This window comes from Pyxicephalus adspersus, chromosome 1, assembly GCF_032062135.1.
Source record: "Pyxicephalus adspersus chromosome 1, UCB_Pads_2.0, whole genome shotgun sequence".
Lineage (NCBI taxonomy): Eukaryota > Metazoa > Chordata > Amphibia > Anura > Pyxicephalidae > Pyxicephalus > Pyxicephalus adspersus.
Genome location: NC_092858.1, coordinates 146,503,813 through 146,526,862, shown reverse-complemented (window position 1 = coordinate 146,526,862; position 23,050 = coordinate 146,503,813). Strand labels below are relative to the sequence as shown.

Genomic DNA, 23,050 nt, shown 5'->3' with positions numbered 1-23,050 from the left:
ATAATTACTGCACGACACATAAATATGTCTGTAGAGAGACAGTGCTGTGGCTATTCACATGCTATTGAGAGGTGACTCTGAAAGCATCTCTAAGCGATTTGTCTGAGATTTTCGGCAGATTTCAGTTTTCTTTTTTAGGTGAACCATCTATAGGAGTATCTTTTATCATCAGGATGCCAACACAGAGAGGCCATTCACGGCCCAACATCCATCGAGTGCCATCAGAGGAGGAAGGCCTAACAGGCCAATATCTCCAATTTCTCATCATACAAGATCCAGAGTGACACTTAGAGGCACAGTATTGGAACATGGCTACAGAAGCCGTGGCAAACTTTATATCCATCTGGTACCAACACTAACTATCTGGTTAGCAAATCTACGGTCATCAGGAGATCTGTTGGTTGGTTCCCTTGCCCTTACTCCCTTGCCTAATTCCCTTTATCAATAATTATAATAAGTGGTATTATTTTCTGCAGGGCAAGGAAACCATCCAGATCACAAAAAAATATTGGAGTGAATACCCACAGTTGGGCAGGGCTCCTGTCATCAGGAACAACCAGCACTAGATCAGTCTGCGTGGGATCAAATCTATGGACATAGCTGAAGTTTGGAGTTTGCTAAATTGCGCATAGGTAAATAATACTTTTAAAATAAAGGTAAATAAATAAAATCAAATAAAGTAATAAAGACATAAACGTAAATAATAAAGACATAAAGACAATAAAGTAATAAATATTTTCATCTAAGGTGGTGGTGTCTTTTTTAGGATTTCTTTCTCCCTCGCTCATGGACCTCAAAAACAACATTGCGGGGATAAGGTCTTCCACTAAGTAGAGCAAGGAATCTGCTTTTGCTAAAGGGAAGGGGCCACTTACTTTTTGCCCCCTTTCATTTAGTCAAGCTGCATTCCAGGAGACAGGTAGCACCCTCCAACTCACACACACCTAGTTATTAGATGAGGCCTAACATGAACACACACATCCAACATTAGAGGAACGATGACTAGCATCAGGTAGGGTAGCACAGTGTAGATTAGAGTAGGTCCTGCCCCAAAGAGTCTACCTTGTCATGGTAGGCAGGCTTGTAATAATTTGCCTGAAAATGTATCACAGAAAAGGAGACACAATCATTTCTCTCCAGTGAGTTTCATTTTTGGCCAGATGATTAAACCTAAGGACTCTTGATCAGTGGTTTATATAGTAATGGCATACTAAAATCTACCTATCTAACTTCATTTTAGACTCTTCTCTTTAGGTCTGATTTAATAAAGCTCTCCACGGCTGGAGAGGATACACTTTCATCAGTGAAGCTGGTGTTACAGCAAACCTGGATTTGGTCTGGTCCAGGATTCAAAACATTTGCTAGCAAATAGCAAATGACTTTAAAGAAATCCATTCCAGGTTTGCTGGATCACCTAGCTTCACTGATGAAAGTGTATCCTCTCCAGCCTTTGAGAGCTTTATTAAATCAGGCCCATTGTGTCTTGTCCTGATATGTGCCCTGGTATAGATACATAATGTCAAAAGTTACAATATATTATATAATACTACATTATACTATATTAGCTCCATAAATAATAATGACGTTCTCAATTTACAAGTAATGAACAAATGAAGCTATAGTGTCTGGTTACTGCAGGGTGAAACCGAGAGGAATGCCTGGAATGGATATTTATGAGAGACAACCTATGTAAGTCACCCATAAAATATGCAGAAAAATAATGTTTAAAAGGAAATAATATGCTTAGCAACATAAGAAATGACTATAAAGGGAGGGAGTTATTTTACTGAAAATATCAAGTTACTAGAAAAGCAGTTTACACACCTCCCATGGGAAATAATATATAAAACACAAAGTGAAAATGTAATACATTACAGATTCTTTACCTTGCTGTATCTATAGGGGCAGACATAGTGCCTGCTTAGGTTGAGGCACTACTATAGCTTCCTTTAGTTAACGCCATTACATGGTGGTTGATAGCATTAGTAATTTGCATAGGAAAATGCATTTTATTTATCCTTAATACAGCTCACAGGAAGTGACAAAGACCTTTTGGCATTCCCACATCCTTCAGCTGGTCAGGGACTGATCATATACTATTTTAACATGGGGAACCCTTGAAAGAATTTTCAGGTCTTAGGGAACCCCAGATAATACTTATGATATGCCCATTTATTTGGTATATTTGCCTGGTGATGAATAGGTAAAATGCATCTTACATTGTTAGCCCATGGGAATAAAATCATCCTTACAGATACCCAAAAAGATAACTGACCTTATAAATGGATAATTGCTCAAGGAACCCCCTAGCAACCTCTGGAGATCCATAGGGTTGCACAGAACACTGGTTGAGAATCACAGAATAATAATGCCCCGCGGTCCAGAGGAAAAGGATACAAAAAGTGCAGCAGTGCGTTATCCAGAATGAATGGCACTATATCACACCAAGGCATGGGATGCATGCTTCTGTGCACTATTGCAGAACCCACAATAATGGGTACTCTACCTTAACACAAATATGTGAACTGACCCCTATTGTTCCTATTGGGCCCACTGCACAATACTGGGTTTGCCATCACTGGGAGTGATTTGTTAAAGCTCCTCAAGACTGCAGAAGATAGACTATCATGGGAGAACCTAGGTGATCCAAGCCCAATGGGTCAACCAGGGCAAACAGAGGAATCTAACCAAAGTACACAAAGGAAGCAATGAAAAAAGAACAAAGGTTGCTAACCCTTTTTCACGTTTAAAAAAAATGTCTGTAGATAAACAGGAAAACAACTTTAATAAAAAGAAGAGTTGTCAACTCCGACAGCCCTACTGAACAAAACATCTAAATTGTTATCAGTGACTCAGGATTATAGTTTATACTCACTGTATAAGCTTTGCTCTTGCTACTGAGAATTTTTGAAATGCCAAAGTCTCCAATCTTGACAATCATCTGATGTTTATCCAACAGGATGTTCTGGGTTTTCAAGTCTCGGTGAAGAATGAGCTTGTTGTGCACATGGTGGAGGGCAAGGAGGATCTGGACAAAGAAGTGCAGAATGGTGTCTTCATCTAGAAGTGAATTACAGCGTTTCTGGATGTATTCCGCTAAAGTACCACCTGCCACACCAGAATGATAAAGAATCAGAAAAATCCACAGAAACATAATAAAATGAGAACATCTTATATCATAACATCATGACCACATACAAGTTATTATTTGTTTCTGTTAAGTTTTTATATGGTTAAGCAACTTTTAAGACAAATGATTTCTTACTTCAACGAATATACATGCTGCAATGGTATTAAAACAGTAACTTGTCATCATTTTTTGAAGGGAAATTAATGTAGAATTAAAATCAAAATTCTCTTCTTCTGCAACATAATTTCCACATCACTGTTACTTCTAGAAACAGAATCCTTTTATGTACCTGTGTAACCCTATGTCCTTTCAAGTACCTGAAATGATTAAACAGACTTTCCTGCAGAGCTTGCAGCTACCAGAAGTATGCTGCACCCGGTTACCCCTATAATTATTTAATTAAAGAGATCTGCTTGTAATTGCTCAGTAAACAAACCAGGAAGACTCCTCTGACAGATGAACTGCCAGTGAGCTAGAAAATACTTTTTTTTCAGCTCTCTATATAAACAGGATATGACCTAACATGCAATATGGCTGTCATCAGCACTAATGTACTGCGGGCAGAATTGTGTGCTTTTTGACTCAACTTTTTCTTAACACTTGTATGTGAGACTAGGGACCATGAGACAATGCAGTCAGCACACATGCCAAAACACAGCTATAAGAAAACTGGCTACTTTAAAGGACACCATAAACCTGATTTGTTAAAGTTCTTAAAGAGTGGAGAAGATACAATTTCATTAGTGAAGCTGAGTGATCCAGCAAACCTGGAATGAATCTGGTCCAGGATTGAAAACACTTCCTACCAAATAGCAAATGACTTTGAAGAAATACATTCTAGGTTTGCTTGATCATCCAGCTTTACTGATGAAATTGAATCCTCATCAGCCTTGGAGAGCTTTAATAAAACAGGCCCACTGTATATTGTTTTCAGTGCACAGCTGTTCCTTGGACTTTACCAAAGACTTGCATTGTATAAATTTTGGCTGCAATTTTTTATATAAATGTGAGCATGAAGTAAAGTATTGGTTATAACACTATAACTGTGATTTTTTTAGTGGATCCAGGTTACATGAAAATGGCTGCCAATGGTTGACGTTGCTGACAGTCATACCTGTGGCTGCCAATATTCCAGTTCATTTTAAGGGCCAGAACCTTATTAAGTTTGATCTTTACTACTGGATTATTTATTTTAAACTGTATTTATATAGTGCCAACATATTACACTGTGCTGTTCAATAATTAGGGGTTGTAAATTACAGATACAAACAATGACACAGGAGGAGGAAAGGACCCTGTCTAAAAGAGCTTTCTAGGTGATAATATCCTTGTAAATACTCAGTCTGCAACCCTTTTTATTCTTTTTGCTGCCTGGTCTCCAACCCCCCCGTGACGGTCTGTGGCTGGTGGGTTGGGGGCTGCGGTTGACAGGAGGCGGAGGGGCTGGCGGCGGTGGCCTTTCTTGCACTGCTCAAGAGCTGGTGGCAGTTTGGCAGCTCTCCTCGCACTGCTTGCAGGGGAGCTGCTAGGAGTGGCAGAGCGGTGTATGTGGGGCTTGCACTTCTCTGCTGTTCCCGGCGGCTCTGCTGCTTGACAGCACGCCAGCTTTCTTACACTGCTGTGCTATTCTCAGATGGTGTGCTGGCAGTAGGCAGAGCTGCTTGGGGTGGCACAGTGGAGTAAGCAGTACATGTACTGGCCCGTGGCAAAATTTTGTGATGTGTTTCCGGGCCCCGCTGTCGGAAAGGTTGGAGACCACAAGCATTTGATAACACGTCTATATTATTTGTTTATCCTGAAGAAGCTTTTTGGCGAAAAGCAAAAGAGAAACATACCTATCAGAATTGTAATACAAGATAACAGGTGTTGGATGTTATTCATTAAAGTTATTAAATTATGGAAATTTTTTTATACGCTATCAGTCTTGCCAACAATGGGAAATGTCCCTTTCTTGTACTTTCCTTCTTAATCGAGACTGTAAAAGAGGAAGACACGTATTGTTTTTAAGTGTATGTAGTAAAATAGTGAAGATGAAAATTTTGTAAATCACATTTGTAAAAGCACCTGAAAGTCCAGATTACGGTGTTTTACCTAAAAAAATGATTTGATTTTCTATGAAGGGAAATGATACATAATTCATACCCAGACTGATTAGATTTGTATTTAATAAATGTAAGAATAGTGAAGTGAAATCAATGTCTGCCTTTCATGTATCTATCCTTTCTCACTGTTAGCTTCCAAGGTCCAAATGAGTATTTTTGTCTATATTGTAATATAGTAAAAATTAGCTGAAACACAATTTTATTCTCCTAGTTCATTTTCCGTGTTTGCTGAGCCATGTATTTACAACATCCACACACATTTCTATCCATGTACATTTCTATTTAGCCAATAAAATCGTGGACGTCACCAGGAAATGCCTATTTTTACAATGTTTAATGTCTCTAAACCCAAACATGAGTTTACAAAGTAAATAGATGTGGTGGTTGAATTTCTTTTGTATTATTATTGTATCTTCTTGGCATACAAAAGGAAGCCATGGTTTCCTCCAAAGCTGGAGTTCAAACATGTTTTAGTTTGTTAACCTATATGACATGAGGGTGATAGGATTAGTAGTTGATTCAAGAAAGATAACATGGGTAATCTCACAGGACTTGCAAAGGACAGTGCAATAGCAAAATCGTTGTTTATTTCCTGTATTTGCTGAAAATGTTCTTAGCCTGAAAACAAATTAAACCATGATTAAGAATTGGCAAGCTGCAATATATTGTATTTTTGATTTTTGGTAAAGTTATGATTTGGCAGTTATAAGGGGCTAGATCTTAAACCCAAATGGCTGTCATTTGGTGTACTAGAGACCTGAACCTCATAGACAGTTCCCTTGGGCTTATTTGAGAATATACCATTTTCAACTTTCTTTTATTCTGTCGTATAGCTTCACTGTTGATCTCCTTAGGCCTTTTTGTCCACATCCCCAGCAGCAGAACATATGCGCCAGCCTGGTGACAATTATGGGCCATGCCAGCACAATGTCACAGATGGACGTAATTTTCTTCCACTTCATCCCAAGTCCAGCATTATATAAAAGAACACATCCATTACAATACTTTAAATGTGTCTACTTATTTCTTTGAAATAATCAACTGATTAGAAAATTGTGCAGCTAATCTTTCCCACCCAGTGGCCAGCAAGGGGGAGGATTTCACTGTGCAATCTGCTAACTAATTGTTGCTTTAAAAACAAATGAGCAGAAGTGTCTAAAGCGATGCGTTCTTTAATACACCAAGTGATGACTCGGACATGCAACTTGTAAAGTTACTTCTGGGGCCTCAGATAGCAGGGGAAATGCTGGATAACTTACTTTGTAGTCTCACACATAAGCACAACAGATAGGCTTTTAAGATTTTTACACATAAAAAGTAAGCAAGATTTGGGTCATCCTAATTAGTGACTATGAATGATGTGAAACTGTTGCGTATTCAATCCTATATTTAGACATCAAGACATGGTATGGTAATCTGTGACAAATGGAAATGTTATGTGCATGCAAGGCTCCTAACCTTACCAGTTGGGTGATGTCTAGGGAAACATTCAGGTATTTAGGAAACTGATCAATGTTTCTCCTTTCTGAGATAAGTGGTTCTGAACATTGCTGTATCTATATAGTAAGGTACAGATGGGAAGTAAGACTGTACCAGTGTAAATAGATATATGGGAATGTTAAGGCATATGCACTCTACGTATACATCTGTATATTTATCCTTAATTTTGATCTTCTCTCTTCTTCTGATTGCAGGCAGGGCTCCTTTTTCCATATCTTTCTCCTTTATGTCCATATCAATGCCTGAATGACATGGGCCGGGTACACACATGGAATAATCGTAAAAGATTTTTTCCCACAACAAACGACTGCTCAATGCGTGAACAAGTACTGTTCTGTTCTATGGAGAGGGAAGAACGATGAAGCGGCACCCTGCTGCGCTTTCTTCCCTTCACTTTCATTATGATTGTTTCTTGTCCGTGGATCTGCTGGGATGGTCATCAGAAGAACAGTGGACAATGAGAGCTGTACACAGGCCAGATTCTTCTCCGATATCAGCCCTGAGGCAATTATCAGACTAGAATAATCTGATGTGTGTAGGTAGCCTTAGACTCTTCCTTCTAACTGTCCAGTGGAGGGGTCCTCTCAGAATTTAGAAGAGGATATGGCTGCAATAATGTCAGTACAAGGGGGCTGCCATTTTCAAAGACACATCTGCATTGCTGGATTTAAAGTAGGGCAGTGGCATGCAACTTGGACATTATATTTAGGTGAGTGTATCTTGAAGTAAGAAAAAAAACTGGGTTAGAGAAGGGTAGGGTTAAAATCTGCCCAAAGATTGGCTTTATTAATATTAGTGATTATGAACACAAAAAGGTGGAGCTGTTTTTACCGTAACAAGGACATGAAAGTCGCTAGGCCAGAGCTGTCATTAATGGACAAGATGAACATTCCTGTAATCACTGAAGGATCTGTTTTACAAAACAATGACCATCCTTATGTCAACAATCTGAGTCACTCTGTTGTCTGACCTGAATTTACATAAGCAGCAGGTTTCGGTCCTGTTATCAGATTACAATAAAAGTTACAAAGCAGCATACATGGAAAACGAAAACAAGTCAGATACTTTCTATGGGTGTAACCAATGGGGTGATAAATAATTAGGGATACTTAGAACGGATGATGAACTAATTCTATAATGTGTTGCTAGGTATGATAGCATAGATTGCTTAGCATATAATGAAAACATGAAGGCTACGTACACACGTCAGATGATTCCTGTTTAATAATTGCCCCAGGGCTAGTATTGGACGAGAATCTGATGTGTCTACAGTGCTCATCGTACATCGTTAATGGATCCGTCCTGGTGGATCCATGAAACACGAACGATCTTAATACAAGTTAAGGGGAGAGAGTGCAGTGGGTGCCGCTCCGTCATTTTCATCCTTCCCTCTCCATAGAACAGAATGGTGCTGTATGTACAGTGCTCGTTCATGCATTGTTCAGTCCTTTGTTGTTGGAAAGGATTGAACATGTGTACCCAGCCTAAGATGTTATCTTGCCCCGTTAAGTGTTAATATTTGCATTACGTGATATGTTCTGAATAAAAATTCTGAAAAACAGTAATCATTGTTCAAACACACAGGTCATACTGGGTAAAAATACATATTTGTGCGTATGTAGAGAACAGAATAAACATCTTTGGACCAGCATCACCCCTTACTTATTAGATATAATTGTAATGATGACAGGCAATTTGCCTTAAGAACTACCTGAACAACTGCCCCATCATGACTATGGGTAGCTTTAGATATGTCAGTGGTTAAAGCAATGAGTTGGCAGTCTTGGTGTGGGAATATCCCAGGGCCAAGAGGAACCACGGTGTCTGCTCAAAAGATTTTGTGTCAGCATATAGTTGGTGCCAAACCAATACCAATGAGGGTCACTTGCCTATCTAAACTTCATCAATACCTTAAAGTATGCAGATCTTTGTTAACCCCAACATCACCATGTCCTTTAAATACTTATGTTTATGCCTTTGGTGGGTAGACACATACTCGTTATTTTTTTTTCAAAGAACGGGTTGGCGTTTTCTTTGTTTATTATTCTGACATCTGTGATACTTCTTTTTAATAATGAGGGTATTTAAAAAGTTACAGTTCTGTGCACTGCTCATTTACAGTCATGGGAAGCTTTTGTCATTGGTACAGAATTGCCAGGCCAATCCTTTCATCTTCTCTTAAAATATAAATGGGTCAAAGCAAAGTTCTACTAAGGAACACTGGCAAGCTTCAATAATATAGATGACTAAAAGATGTCTTTACACCCATTTTTCTTAGAGAAACATCCATTGTTTCCTAAGGCCGCATACACACGTTAGGTTTTTGTCGTTGGAAAGGATCTTTCACTCTCGTCCGATACTAGCCCTAAAGTAATAATCAGATGAGAATCATCTGATGTGTGTACATAGCCTAAAAGTTCCAAGTAAAAATAAATTGATAAAATAAATGAACAAGAAATGCTAAAAGCTGAGTATTATTGTCATCTATCATCTATAACAAAATGTTATTACATTAGGTGGCTATGGTAAACACAAACAGTTTATGTAGCAGAGGTAATTAGGAACCTTTGTGTTCTTACACCAATTAGTTCACAGATTACACCATCATTGACCTTGTCAAGAAAAACATTACTGGTAGCTATTTTCTCAATTTTAGAGCAGAGGCCCTACATATGGTATTTCATCTATATACATTCCATATCTATTAGTCGAAAAGGTGATAGGGGCTGATGACAAAATTAAAGTAAAGACATTAATGTGTTGGCTATAGACAAGTAAGCCTTGTATGTAATAGTCTGCCTGTCCTCTAAAAACTCTTTAAGCACCAGATGCCAAAACAGATTAACACTAACTGTTTTTATGGAACTAGCAAAACTGGTGTCCTGACATTTCTCTGATTCTCTTTAGGCTATGTTCTCTTAAAGTGTATCTAAATCTTTTTGTAGACCCAGAACTATCACTCAGTGTTCTCCCCATTTTAGTTGGGCGCACCACCCGGTATTTTTCAGTAACCAGTCCGCTGTGTTTGGGGGTTACAGTTGGGTTGGGTTACAATACAAAGGCTTGTTTGGGGGGGTGTTTGGGGGTTACAGTAAAAGTTGGGTTACAATACAAAGGCTGCCACCTGGCTCAAAAAAATTTCTGGGTTAAACACTGTCACTAACAATGACTTAACACCCCTAGCGTTCTAATTCTCTCCGTATTTCCATGCAAAAAGCGTTACATTTTTTTGCATGGAAATTCTTTTTACATTGTAGACCTATAATTCTTAGGTATAACTCACCAAAATATGTCCAATATTTTAAGTGATGGTGAATTTTATTCATGGGTGTTACATGACACCTGTTTGATACAAGGATTCTAAACCAGGAGAGTGTGAGAAATCACAAGCTCCAATAGCCAGAACTTCTACTAAATTTCCACTGTCAGAGCAGAATATTTGTGTTAAATGTCTAGAGAATGTCATAATAATTGGAATTTCTGTGATTTTTTGCTGTTTCCTAAAGACATCCTTTAAGATAAATTGGTACAAAGCGTCTACAGAAGGGCTAGGACCTGTCAGTTACAAGCATTGCTTTTTTTAGAAGGTGGCTTGGAGGCAAGTGATCTGGCCCTTGCAGCTGGGACCCAGGTTCCAATCCTGGCCACGACACTATCTGCAAGGAGTTTGCAGGTTCTCCCTGTGTTTGTCTGGGTTTCATCCCATATTCCAAAAACATGCAGTTAGTTTAATTGGCTTCTCCCCTAAATTTGACCTTAGATTGTATTGAAGACATATGACTATGGTAGGGCATTAGATTGTGATCCTTTGAGGGTCAGCTAGTGGCATGATTATAGACCTTGTACAGCGCTGTGTAATATGTTGGCGCTATATAAATACGGTTTAATAATAAGAAATAATAATAACAAAAGGAAGCAGTTGCAAATCAGATGTTCACATCTATTAATGGGTGAGGGTGGAATGTGCATGAGAATGTTACCATGGTAGCCAGGCCAGCCATTCACAGCCTTTACTTATTACTGCAGCGGTCCCCAACCTTTTTGGCCCCAGGGACCGGTTTCACGGAAGGAAATTTCTCTGAGGACCGGGGGGGGGGCATGAAAGATATATAATCTTATCTTAGGATATATAATCAAATTAATGAACATGTATAAAATATAACTAAGATATATATTCACATGTTGTGCTTTTACATTGTGTTTGTATTGTAGAAAAGTACACTTGTGAGTGACTTCTGCAGGCAGATTTATGGTTACTAAAAGGGTCAGTGAATGAGCTTTAAATGGTTTACAGAGTACATATGGATGGTTTTGGGTACACAGGGGCTGTGCTTCTATTGGCTATTATGCCAACCAATAGTAACATGTCCCCTGCATACTTACCTACCATCCAATGTGTACACTAGTTACCATTCATATTCCTAGAGTTGGCCATATAGTAAGCTCAGCAAACACAAGCTGACTGTGTCCCAGGCTGCAATACAAACACAAAGACAAAGTTATAACAGAAAGAAGAAAGCGCTATTTCCTTCTCAGTTTATAATAAGGGCAGCATGGTGGCTCAGTAGTTAGCACTCTGGCCTTTGCAGCGCTAGGTCCCAGGTTCAGAAAATCAGCCAGGGCACTATCTGCATGGAGTTTGCAGGTTCTCCCCGTGTTTGCGTGGGTTTCCCCCGGGTGCTCTGGTTTTTCCTCCACAGTCCAAAAACATGCAGTTAGGTTAATTGGTTCCCCCCAAAATTGTATTCATGACATATGGCTATGGTAGGGACATTAGATTGTGAGCTCCTTTATGGGACAGCTAGTGACATGACTATGGACTTTGTACAGCGCTGTGTAATATGTCAGCGCTATATAAATACTGTGTAATAATAAACAGAAGGTGATATTTTCCAAGCTCAGCACTACTAAGATCTCTTTTCTGAACAGAACAAATAAAGCTCTGTGATTGACAGGTCACATAGCCAGGATCTCCTCCAATCACACAGATCTTTCTGCTGTCATAGTCTGACACTTGAAAACATTGCGGTTCAATTTTTATAAATAGATAGGAGCACAGCGAGCGCAAGAAAGAGTTATGGGGAGCAACTATATAGAGCACATATAAACACAGAGCAAATTTATAGAGATACCAAAATATATGTGTACGATGCAATTATTATTATTACAGTGTTTATATAGTGCCAACATATTACGCAGCCTTGTACAAAGTTCATAGTCATGTGACTAGCTGTCCATCAAAGGGGCCCACAATCTAATCTAAGGCTGTAGATGTGGTGTTATAGCCATTTCTAGGGACCAGGGAGTGCTTGTTATAGCCAAGCATAAAGCTTGCTGAGACTTGTAGTTCCACAACATCTGGAGAAGCCAAGGTCGTATATTGTACTAATGATCTTTATAAAACAAAAGCTATTAACTACACGCAGTGATTTTAAGAACCATAATAATCCTTTAATAGCCCCGCAATCTCACCCAAATGCCCCTCGGCCGACCACCCGGATTTTCTGGTATTTCTCCATCTTGCAGACCCCTGGCACAAACTTCGCACTGTCTCCATGGTAACGAGTGCGAGAACCCTACGGTGGCTGCAGCAGGACAAAAAACAGGAAATCCAGGGAACCTCGATATCAGAGGAACCGCTGAGCGTGTCAGGGTCACGTGACTGCTAGTTGCTCTGTGTGAAGGGAAAGTGTGAATTCTGATGCAAAGTTTATTTCACATAATAAATATTATATAAATAATTTTTTTAATTATTTTATAAAGTTTTATAACAATAATATTGTTTATCATTAATAATCAGTAGTGTGTTATGCAGTGCATTGTCATGGTGGATATAAATGTCCCATCAAGTGTTGTATCAGAATGGTCAGTCTGATCCCCCATTGTGTTATTACACAATAATGTGTGTTGCATTAAAAAAGCCGGTTTGTTTTGAGCACAAAAATTTAAGCAGCTTTTTTTATTTCCGCTACCCTGCCTTTCAGTGTGTCAGAGCTGCGTTGCCTTAGGGCCACATATTAAAAAAAATATTGGTTCCAGATAATGGTTATTATATCCCAAAAGTGAGTTTCAGCACTCAGTTTCACTATTCGGGCTCTATTTAAATAACTGGGAAGCTGACATTCCCTCAAACATTCTCTACTGTTAATCTTCCAGGTCCATGTGTGACATTATTATTAATAATATTATTAATAATAATAAACAGGATTTATATAGCACCAACATATTACGCAGCGCTGTACATTAAATTGGGGTTGCAAATGACAGACAGATACAGACATTGACACAGGAGGAGGAGAGGACCCTGCCCTGAAGAGCTTACAATCTAGGAGGTGGGGGAATCGTTTGAAATAATGATTCCCTGTTTTATATATAGAGCCTATTAGGTTGCCTGGGTAAAATGTCCTACATTTCTCCCTTAAGCTGAATTTGCACAGTTGCTTTGGTGCACCATTATGCATGGCATGCGTTGCTGGTGTGCTACATTGCTAAAATAAGTCCATCTCACCTATTATTATTATGCAGTATTTATATAGTGCCATCATATTATGCAGCACTGTACAACATCCATAGTCATGTCACTAACTGTCCCTCAAAGGAGCTCACAATCTAATGTCCCTACCATAGTCATATGTGATTAATGTGTAGTCTAAGGTCAATTGTTAGGGAAAAGCCAATTAACCTAACTGCATGTTTTTGGGATGTGTGAGGAAACCAGAGTACCCAGAGGAAACCCACACAGACACGGGAGAGCCTGCAAACTCCATGCAGATAATGTCCTGGCTGGGGATCGAACCTGGGACTCAGCACTGCAAAGGCTGGAGTGCTAACCCCTGAGCCACCATGCTGTCCACCTCACCCATCTCACCCCCCTCACCCCCCTCCATTATCGGCAATTCAGAACTGTCTCTTTACCATCCATCCATTGCCAACATCTTCTCTAGCACTTCAGTGCTTGGTATTATTCTTCGTGGCCCGCAGCACACCCAGTAGAATGGGCCAGGAATGTTTTCTTTGTTTCTGCTTACTGCAGAAGAGACATCCAAAGTCTCTAATACCAAATAAACTTCCTAACGACTTTTATTTTTCCTAATTTTGCTTTCCCATGGACTGCAATGCATTTACCAAAATTATATTATTTTAATGATTGGCTCATTGCCCTCCTCCCACTCTCCCCAGACTTCTTTATTTACCCATCTCTGATCCCCTGCTGCCCCCTCCTGCTGGAGCTAACTTTATTACTGGGTATAATGAGGAGTGTGACCTCCCTTATGACAGTCTATGAGAGACAACTGCCACATGGAAGGCTGCCAGGACATCATTCCCCTGTCTAAGGTCTGGCACCATCTGACACTGAATCATAGGTGGGTTGCTACACCGGGCAGTACAGGACAATGGCTCGGTAAGTATAACTGCATGGATAGGCTATATGCAGGCACTTGCATTTTGCCCTAAATGTGCAATGTGAAAGTCTCTTTTAAAACTAAATGGTGTCCCTGAAGGGTGTTAGGAGGCCTTTTGACCCCAGAATAAATCAAGGGGATTTTTTTACATCTCATCCTGTACATGCAGTATTTATACATCTATATATCTCTACTTATTTCCTACAGTGTGTTGTGATGTTTGTCATATTGTTATCTCAGATACTTACTAATACTTCAAATGATGTGTTCTTTCATGTGATCTTCCCATGGGATAACCATGCGCATTCCAGCCTTTAGTTTCAGACAAAAGTTCCTTTATGTTTATTACAATGCGGATATGCCATGATCATTAATAATTGTGTACATTATTTCTTTCTACATAACATTATTTATTTGACCTCTTCTGAAAGCTCTCTCCATGGGATTGTGAAATGCAGTGTTTTGTTTTATGGCTCATATCAATGCTATTTGTGCTGATGTTATTATGTGACACAGAATTAAATTGGCTTCTGCTGATGTGTACACAAGATCAACCGATACCGGAGCCACAGACAAAATTCCAACATTGGTTGCACAGCAACACCAACACAACCTATTTAAATGGAGAATATTGAAAGCAGCCTCTTTGATGTTGTTCCCTGTGAACCAATGACATCATTTCAGTTGGTTTACATCTCAACAAGACCAGAATGTGCAGAGTTGGAACCTATGTACCAGTATAAGAAGAAAAAAAAAACAACATCTTAAAACTGATGGTAGAAAATGATAATCTTTTACTTCTGGGATTCTGCACAAAATATAACCATTACACATAATACCATCCAGCAATGAACCTTACCCCATCTATAAGTGTTCTCTCAGTTTGTAAATTAGAACCTCAGAAAGTAATGCTTGCAATGAAAACAGAAAGAGAACATATTCAGAGATTCTGCACGTTCACAAGTATTTGTAGTTATTTGTGGGTAGATTTGACAGTTGATCACCTTTAATTGCACAGTTTGTTTGAAGGGTACAACATGTAGCATGGGATTTGACATCTTTATATGATGTGGATGTTACCTTTAATAGCAGGACTGAAAACATAAACCAAGGGTTTTCCAACTTTAGTCCACAGATTTTTATAAGAACGATCTTTTGATTCTTTGTAAACCACACCTTACTAATGTTACTGCTATCTTAAGAGGAATACAAAAAAATGGGTACAGATCCTAGCCCTCAAGTACTGGAGATGACATCTCTCATTCATGAATCAACTTGTATCACTCATTTGGTGTAGTGAGGTCATTTTAAGAGGCTTAGGGGTACATTTGTATATTCTAGATGATCCTGGAACTAGGTTCTCCACAGGGAGCGATGGTGGGTTATCTGTTTCTGCATAGGTGGTACTTGTTCAGGTTTAGATAACAGTCAGTCACTGCCTTCATGCACCACCTTTTTGGTCCATGGTATGTTCCGGGGTGTTCACCTTTGTAGGTGAATAATTGCTAAGTTTTTAAATAGTTTAAGAACTGAGACCCAAAAGAGAACTAGGGGAACCCCTTGAGCCATGGAATTCAGACTAAGAGAGTGATCAGGGCAAGCAGCCCTGAAAGCCTCTCTAGGCCAGGACCTTTATAAAGTATTTAACCTTAAGAATGGAATTCTGCAAGAGCTACAGATTTGGGACTGAGACTGTAGGAACAAGGTTGTTCTTCTATGGAGATGTCTTTCCTACTATGTAAAAATGCCAGTTGTGTTGGGGCTGTGATACGCTGCAAAAAAGTGGACTGAGCTCTACGGACGCTTCACTGCCCTCACCTTCTCTCCCATGTGTGTTGGGTTTACAATAAAACCCCTAAAATGAAGATCTGTGGGCCTTTGTGATGTTCTGGCCTCAACCTGCCAGGAAAGGCCTGGATATAAACTAGCCTTCCCAATGGGGTTGAGCGCTACCAGAGATACAGAAAACAACAGAGGATGTAGTCTCATGGCTGTAAATAGTAGACTCATGACTGTACTGTATACAGGTGTTTTGCCTCTATACAGCAATTATAATCTGATTTGGTTTGCAACAGTTGACCCATTGTCATAAGATTTTCAGGCTTTGTGTTGGCTTTATGCATAGCTTGTCCTGACATCTGCACTGAACAAATCTATCTGATGCTCCTGAATAGGGATTATTATTATCAGAAGTGTGTCGGATACACACATGGCAGCTTCTTAACACAGCGCAACTGAAGTGTAAACTACTTTGTGCTACCCACGTGTATTGACAGTATGCTTCCTGTACACTAATTCAGGAACATTCTTTTATGCTGTAGCATATCTATTGTGTGCATGTCCGAGGTATAAAGCAAACTGCCTGAACACAATTAGGCTACGTACACACGGGCAATAATTATTGTAAAATGAACGAATAATGACAGATCAACGATTATTCACGATTATTTTGATAAATATTCAAATATAATCAACCAATAATGTACAAACACTGAATACAATTGTTTAACTGATGCAGGAAGTGACATGTACAGGAAAAAGTGTACCACGACCATACACACAATAGATAGCGAACAATCATCGTTCAATCAGATCCGCCAGGACGGTCGTTTGTTTCCAGCGACATTCCTCGTTCATCGTCCTCGTTCGTCCTCGTTTTTTTGTTAACGATTATAGGACGATCAAACGTTATTCATTTGTTTCCATTGATTATTATTACACGTGTGTACATAGCCTTACTCTTACCCTTTTGTGCCTAAAGGTTTGTTTTATGAAGTGTATAAATATTAGATGTTAAAGATGAAGAAATTTATTGGGATCCAAAGGTAGGATTGTAATTGAATGCAGCATTGGCATACATAACATACCAGCTCATATTCTGTATTGTGTTTGATACATTTTGACAAGCATGGTAGAGCAGCAGTTATGTGTTGGTATCATTGTTGGCATAGTGATACGGCAAGGCCTAGTTAGAGAATGTGGCTTGCAGGCTTTTCATTAGCACTTGTATTAAACTACAGAACTTCCAGATTGCATTTTTAAATGTAAATTTTTGTTAAAGTTTTTAACATATACACGTATACAACAAAACAGGATCACAAAAAAAAAGCAAATAAAACATATATTGAACAAAAAGAGAAAGGAAGGAGCAAAATACAGAATGATGTCAAAACATGTACAAACATAATGAAATACATACAAAACCACAGTAACAAAACAAGATTACAAATACACCTTTTTTTTCTAACCCTTCATCCCGATTATATCAGTACACAATCAGTACTTATCTAGCATCAGGTAAAACAAATGAGCATTCCTAAATAAACGCCTTTGCAAAAATCAAATTAAAAAAAAAAAGGAAAAGAAAGAAAGGAAAAAGAAGAAAAGACGGGCACAGAAAGAAGTCTAAGGTCTCACTAGGGAAACAACTAGTGCAGCCAAACGTACTTAGGTTCAGATGAGCAACTATACAATACCGGTAGCAGTTGCTTGATCCAATGGGGCCCAAATTTCTTCAAATCTTTCTCCAGTTTCAACACAACCTTCTTGTACAATCAGCCAAAGGATACATGTTCTTTTTTATTGGAAAAGAAACACCATTGATGTTCTAACCCCTACATCACCATTTTGTTATGTTCATAACTGCCCCAATGGTTGCATTAAGTGGGACGTGTATGGTCCATTATGTTTTCTGTTCAAAGCAATAGAGCCATAATGAGCACATTTTCTTTTTTGGTTCTATTATGTTCAGGCAATTAGCATTTGATAAGATTAGAAGGATTTGGTCATAATTGTCTACAGGAAACCTGTACACAATGCTTTGTCCCTATCTATTCATTCTCAAGCTAATTAAATGCCAGTTTTATTGCCTGTGCAAGGTTTCAGTGTGATGACATGCTGTTGCTTTTTAATTGCCCTGGCTAGTGGCAATCATTAGCCGTCTTTACAGAGGTGTTTATAGAGATATATATGTGAGCAGTGGGTGGAGGAGGGTAGGGACTGTACCTTCTTCACAATACACTAAGTGTTTCTTTTTGCTTCCAGCAGTCACTGCTTGACGCCTGATCCTTTACCTGGAGTCCCGTAGCCTGCTGGGACCTAAGAACATCAAACAAGAGACACTGGTCCTGGTGGGTGGCTGTTAAGTAGTCACCTTGCATTCCAACACATCAAAGAAGTCTCTGTGCAATAATACCATCACTATGCTGAGAAGGTTCATTCCTTCACTGACTAATCACAGTCCTGGAACCTTATTTAAACTTTCCAGAATCATTAAGCACTTACCATGAAATAATGCATGCATTATTAATAAGAGAACATTTATATGTCTGATTTATGAAATACATCATCCAAATCTTAATCTTAATCTTTTCAGTAGCTGCAACCGGAGAAGACTCTTAGTTGGGTTGAATATAGGAGTAAGCCTGTACAGTTCTTCAGGAGCCCAAGGAATGCTGTCACCAGATGTTAAAAGGGTCTTCCTGCCACTGGTTATCATCTGGGTTCCTCTGTAGAGGAATTAGACCTCAGAAAGAATTCTTAGCTATTTAAACATTCTGTTACAGCTGGGGGTTTGTGGGTTCAGGTAACAGCACAGGAAGTGATCCCTGTTTGTCAATGATATCAGTGAGGATGCAGCTGGTACAAACACAGTGGGGAATGCTAAGATATGTCAGGAACCAGAGACCACCTAGAAACACCTTTGATAGCATCTATAATCTATCTAAAACAGACATGGCATTGTGGCAAACGTATATCCACATTTGTAGGAGGACAATGGGAAACTACAGGGTGAGACAAATTTATTGAAAATAGAACCTCTGCTGTTTGTGTACTCCAACATTTGTCTAATGTACCTAGACAATGATCAGGTCATTGATGTATCTAGAATTGATGGAAGATTCAGAATGGTCACTATATAAACTAATTTACCCTAACATACATAGGCATGTGGATCTCAGTTATTTACACAGATGCTGTGTACTTTATAGCCATTATTGCCAGCCAAAGTTGATCATCATACTACGATGATGCTATATATACTGGAAGGAACCTCATACAATCCCTGGGGTACATATATATATATATATATATATATACATATCTCAAGCCTACCCCTAACAATTATATGAAGAAAGGAGAAACTGAGAATTAGTTTTAAAAAAGAAGGCCAGTTCTGAAGGAGTTCTGAAGGCCAAAGTATGGTATAACATTATGATTTTACTTGATATTCATCAATAAAAAGAATATCCAATGTAACATTATATCTTAAGACTTGGGATACAATACAGGTTTTAGTTGCGAGTCCAGAAGTTTACACCGTATAGGCTTCTTCAGGGTAGTTTACAAAAGGAGACTTCACGTAAAAAATGATCAGCATATTACTAGAAGGCACAAGTTTATAAAACGGTAGACCAAAACTTCACAAAGCTCTTCTACATGTGCTGTGCTACAGAAAGCCACCTTCATGAGAGATAAACAGAGGTCAACAGCCAAAACAGCTGATTCCACAGCTAATATCTTGGCTTAGAAGATTCTTGACTCATGTAGTCCTAGTGCAATAAGGTAAGTATACAGTTAGGGTTAGGTTTGGGGTTATAGAAGTGTATTTCGTGGACCTTGGGGTATCACGTTGCTTACAAAATTTCTGCTCTCAATTTCCTAGAACTAATAATGACATCCTGACATATCCTGACCTTGCAAAAAAAGCCACCGGATAATCTTCGTAATATATTCATTGCTCTGTATGTCCTCATGTTGTTGCTTCCATAGGGTACAGTATTGTCCTACAGATGTGCTTTGGCATGACTGGGCATGTGTCTCTTAGATCTATTTGCAAATGTATGCATCTGAAATCTGCTTCTGTTTTCTTTTTTTCCTGGTAATGTAACAAACACTTTTCAAATTGGTCAAAATGCTGCGGATATTTGGATTTTGTGCCACCTCTATTGCTAGTTATAAATGAATAAAACAAGATTTTCCCTTGCTCAGTTTGGGTGAAAGGCATTCACTACCACCTTTTTTATTCACAATATTTATTTACTACTTAAAATGACACTGTTGGCACAGGGCCCCATGTACACAAAATTATTGGCCAGAGTGAATCAATTATGGCCCTGTCCCTTTTGGTGACATAAAAAATATAATTATAACACATCAAACTGCTATTCCCAATTTTATGCAAGGACATGAAGCAACTGGTGGATGGCACCACTGCAAGAAGATACAAATAAGTTGCCAGCAAACCTAATTTTTTGTTATTGCCTTATTTTAAAATGTGTTCAGCATGTGAAACATAAATGCAACATATCCAGAATATAGTGGGTCCCTTCTTCAGCCAAAGTGACATTTACCCCCTAAAAATGACTAGATGTTTAGCCTTAATACTTGGCCTGGAATAAACATTCAGTAACTGAAGTCAGGGGTAAAGAAACAATTCTTGAAATGCCTAACATCCAGACAGCAAGCATGTTCAACAAGACAGTGCAGCAACAGTAACTACATATTTCTTAGTGCAGGATTCCCTTAACGTTCCCACAAAAAGAAACAGTTGGTGAGAACTGAGCATGTTTGGAGATCTTATCTCTAGCTGTACCTGAAAGTGACCCTTTCACTCAATTAGCAATTTAATACATTTAGCAGCAACCTGTAACACTTATCTGCCCATATCTTGGAAATGTTGTGGATGCAGCATTTAACCTAGAGGTGTTGAATACCAGCACTGGGCGTAGCTCTGCAAGATAGTAATGATTGGTGTTTCCACTTGCCAAACAAGTAACTATTACTGTTTTTCTTTTAACAGTCTACAGCTAGATGATTTTTTTTTTTGTATATTGATCGATTTAGGTTCAGCCTAGTGGTCATACAGCTCATACCAGCACTGATTTAGTGGCCCTGATTTATTAAAGCTCTCCAAGGCTGGAGAGGATACACTTTCATCAGTGAAGCTGGGTGATCCAGCAAACCTGGAATGGATTCATTAAAAGTCTTTTGTTTTTTTTTAGCAAATGTTATCAATCCTGGACCATATTAATTCCAGGTTTGCTAGATCACCCAGCTTCATTGATGTAAGTGTATCCTCTCCAGCCTTGGAGAGCTTTAATAAATCAGGTCCAGTGTTTGTGCTAAGGTTGGGCTGCATAAAGGTGGAGCTTGAAAAGAAAACAAGGTCAATATCAGAAGCAAATGTTTTTTTTTCCAACACAAATTTTGTAACTTTTTATAAAACCTCTGAGGAGCCTTGCTGCCTCTCCATCTTACCATTAGGAAAGGAAAATAGAATACCAAAATAGCAATCAAGGGGAGGATGATGTATCCCTCACCCATTATTGGTATCTGCTAATCTATGGCCTGGATTGGGTTAATTCATAAAACTGATAGCTAAGTTGTTTCACACACCTAAGACCTGGAACCTTCTTATCAGAAGTAATGAGTCATACGTCAGGTGTGTTGGGTTACCTAGCAGTGTCCATGGCTTCTATACTTATGATACCTGCAAACATTCCAGGCATAGCTGTCCACAATGCAATGCTGATCAGCTGATTCTCTCCGGTGCAGAAAGAATGATGGAAATAAAACCATGACAATAATAGGTAATTAAGGTCAAAGAACATGTCATTGTGGTATAAAGAACCACACTGCCACCTAATGGTGTGTGAAAAGTAAAGTGCAAGATTTTGTATACAAACTTTTGTGCACCAATAACACCACTATCCCTGTAAAGGCCTCTGCAGAGGTCAGGTTTCTGTTGCTGGAAATGATATTTCAGTGGCAAGAGAGCAGGGAGAGAGGAGGATGAGCAAGCAGCACTATCCATAAGAAAGTACAGCAGATTTGGCAATATAATGTAATCACTTGTAGAATATAGAGAAATATTAGGAATTAGTTCTAAAAATTATTTTTGTTTGGCTGTCTCTAGATTCATTACTCACTGAAGTCCCTGCAACAAGAATGTAGTAAGTAAGGTCAAGACTCCTGATCTGCAAGTCTGTTCTGGGACAGTAAGTTAATTGTCTCTATTTATAAAGCAAACATTCCCTGGTGGAGAATCAATTACTGCCATTGAAACACATGGACTCAGAAGATTCTCCAGGGAATGTTTGAGGGAATGTCTGATTCTCTGCCTTGTAAATAGAGCCCAATTTAGAATGATATAGGATCAGCACAATACCCAGTCAACCAGAATTTTCAAAGTAACAGGTTAGCCAACACATTTTCCTTAGTACAATGTTTTTTTTTTTTTACAGTATTAAATGAGGACTCACACTGGGATGGGTGCTATAATGTACAGTAAGGGCCCATTCACCATTATGGTTATGCCCCGTTTTGTTTTCTTTTAAATGCATGCCCATTACCATACTTGTAGCTCAATCATTTGAATAGACAGCCCAACACACCACATAGTACAAGACTGTAGTGTATGCTGCATGTTTAAAAGTTTACAGTGAATGGCAACCCAGCAAACCAATGCATGTCATGTGTGTTGTCCTGTGTTGCATTGCTGGGTGTACATTAAAGCAATGCACTAGTGATACAAGCCCTAATACAATGTAGATATATTATAGTGTAATGTATTATGGTGTGCGTAGCAAAAACAAATACACGTGATCTGCATATTGCTTAAAATATGATGCAGAAATGATTTAATTTTTGTTTATTGAAGTTTGTTTGCCCTTGCAAGGTGCATGAATGCATGAAAAAACCTCTATTGCAGCATAGTGCATTTCAGTGTGAACAAGCCCTGATTTTAGAACTTCAGATAAAAAATTTAAACGGTGTGATAGGTCATCTTAACGTTTATTAGGACAATTAATCAAAACATAACATTGCACACCTCTATGAAGAAAGAATGTTTTATTCATTTGTCAGTGACTGTATAAAAAATGCAAATAGACTAAGGGTTCAATTTAAAAATT

The 23,050-nt window shown here is 38.7% G+C and overlaps 1 protein-coding gene across 2 annotated transcripts in view; it reads right to left on the bottom strand.

Moving 5' to 3' along the window:
* The window catches only part of NEK8 (NIMA related kinase 8), a 37,699-nt gene extending 33,440 nt beyond the window's left edge, over nucleotides 1-4,259 (bottom strand). Inside the window, exon 1 of one of the 2 annotated variants that reach the window (XM_072430285.1) lies at nucleotides 2,876-4,259. In XM_072430285.1, the coding sequence (XP_072286386.1) occupies nucleotides 2,876-3,154 (279 nt within the window). In that variant the 5' untranslated portion in view covers nucleotides 3,155-4,259. The remainder of the gene's footprint in view (nucleotides 1-2,875) is intronic. The other variant, XM_072430277.1, reaches the window with a different exon arrangement.
* Between the last annotated feature and the right edge of the window lie 18,791 nt (nucleotides 4,260-23,050).